The following is a 1,119-nucleotide window of genomic DNA, read 5'->3' on the forward strand; positions in this document are numbered from 1 at the left end:
TCCTCAAAAGTCCTTCAGGGGAAAGTTTTTTCATATTTGCTGCATGGAATGCAAGAATTGGTGGCCTTAGCAAAGTTTCACAATAGACGTGATCATTTTTCAAAGCACACCCCAACACTTAGGGGGTTGTGTTTTCCAATAGAGTAGACAACAGTCAGGTCAAAAATCACTACAAAGAGAGGCTCTTCTGTTGATACGAGAAGCCTTCAATCCCCAAGCTCCCATTGGGGAGCCCCCCGCCCCCTGCCCTCGCTCTGTCTCCGAGGACCTCTATTGTGATTTATTTCCTCGGAATTTCCATTCCTCCCATGCAGATGCTTCTGGAGTTGGTCATTCCTCCAGCTGGACAGGAAGTACCCTCCCCAGCACACAAAGACACCAAAAAAATAGTAAGAATAAAAAGGAGACTCATAGAGGGAGTCCTTAACTAGTCTAACTAGTACTTGAGCTGACTTGAGGATCTGTGCCAAAACCTCAGCTAACAAGCAAGGGTTCCTTCAGCTCCTTCTGTCATTCTGCCTTCTGTTTACAAAGGACAGTATTTAGGTGTCAGGATGTGGGTCCTCACCAAATACCATCGCTCCATCTCAACCCAAGTTTTATAGTAGTGACTCTCATGGAGATTTGCTTACTTGCTGAAATCTATAGGGAAAAGGCAAGAGAGTTCGCAGCCAAGAATTATTCTGGGCTTCCATAGGCCTCCATCAGCCAAATGTGTGTGACATTCAATTCTTCCTCAACCCATAATCTCAGACACTAGAGTTCAAAGTTACCCATTCAACACAGATGCAGTATCATTATTTCAAGTCTCAGTTCAGTGAGCAAATGTCTTCCCACTTGAAAGGCTCTTCTTTCTAACAGTTATTCTCACAGTCAAGACACTGCTCACCGGTCTGAAAATGCACCCCACTCTGACATTTGTAAAGTACAACTGTCTGGATTAAGATGATGGTCTTGCCAACTTACGTGGAACTGGTCTGAGGTTGTTCAAACGCTTCTTTGGGGATTTTAAGGCCAGGGTTTCGCTTCTTGCCTGTAGGGAAAGATGTAAGGACAAAGTTAAAGTTTAAATCATAGCAAGAATGCAGGGCCAGGCTCAGCACCTGTGGCTCAAGCGGC

At 44.9% G+C, this 1,119-nt stretch overlaps 1 protein-coding gene across 1 annotated transcript in view; it reads right to left on the bottom strand.

The window, feature by feature from the left end:
* The window catches only part of MAP2K6 (mitogen-activated protein kinase kinase 6), a gene marked incomplete at its 5' end in the record, with an annotated part of 37,714 nt that overhangs the window by 33,542 nt on the left and 3,053 nt on the right, over positions 1 to 1,119 (bottom strand). Inside the window, one exon of the mRNA XM_023511209.1 lies at positions 967 to 1,033. Within this exon, the coding sequence (XP_023366977.1) occupies positions 967 to 1,033 (67 nt within the window). The remainder of the gene's footprint in view (positions 1 to 966; positions 1,034 to 1,119) is intronic.

Source organism: Otolemur garnettii, unplaced genomic scaffold, assembly GCF_000181295.1.
Source record: "Otolemur garnettii isolate 467f Iridium unplaced genomic scaffold, OtoGar3 scaffold00018, whole genome shotgun sequence".
NCBI classification, from domain to species: domain Eukaryota; kingdom Metazoa; phylum Chordata; class Mammalia; order Primates; family Galagidae; genus Otolemur; species Otolemur garnettii.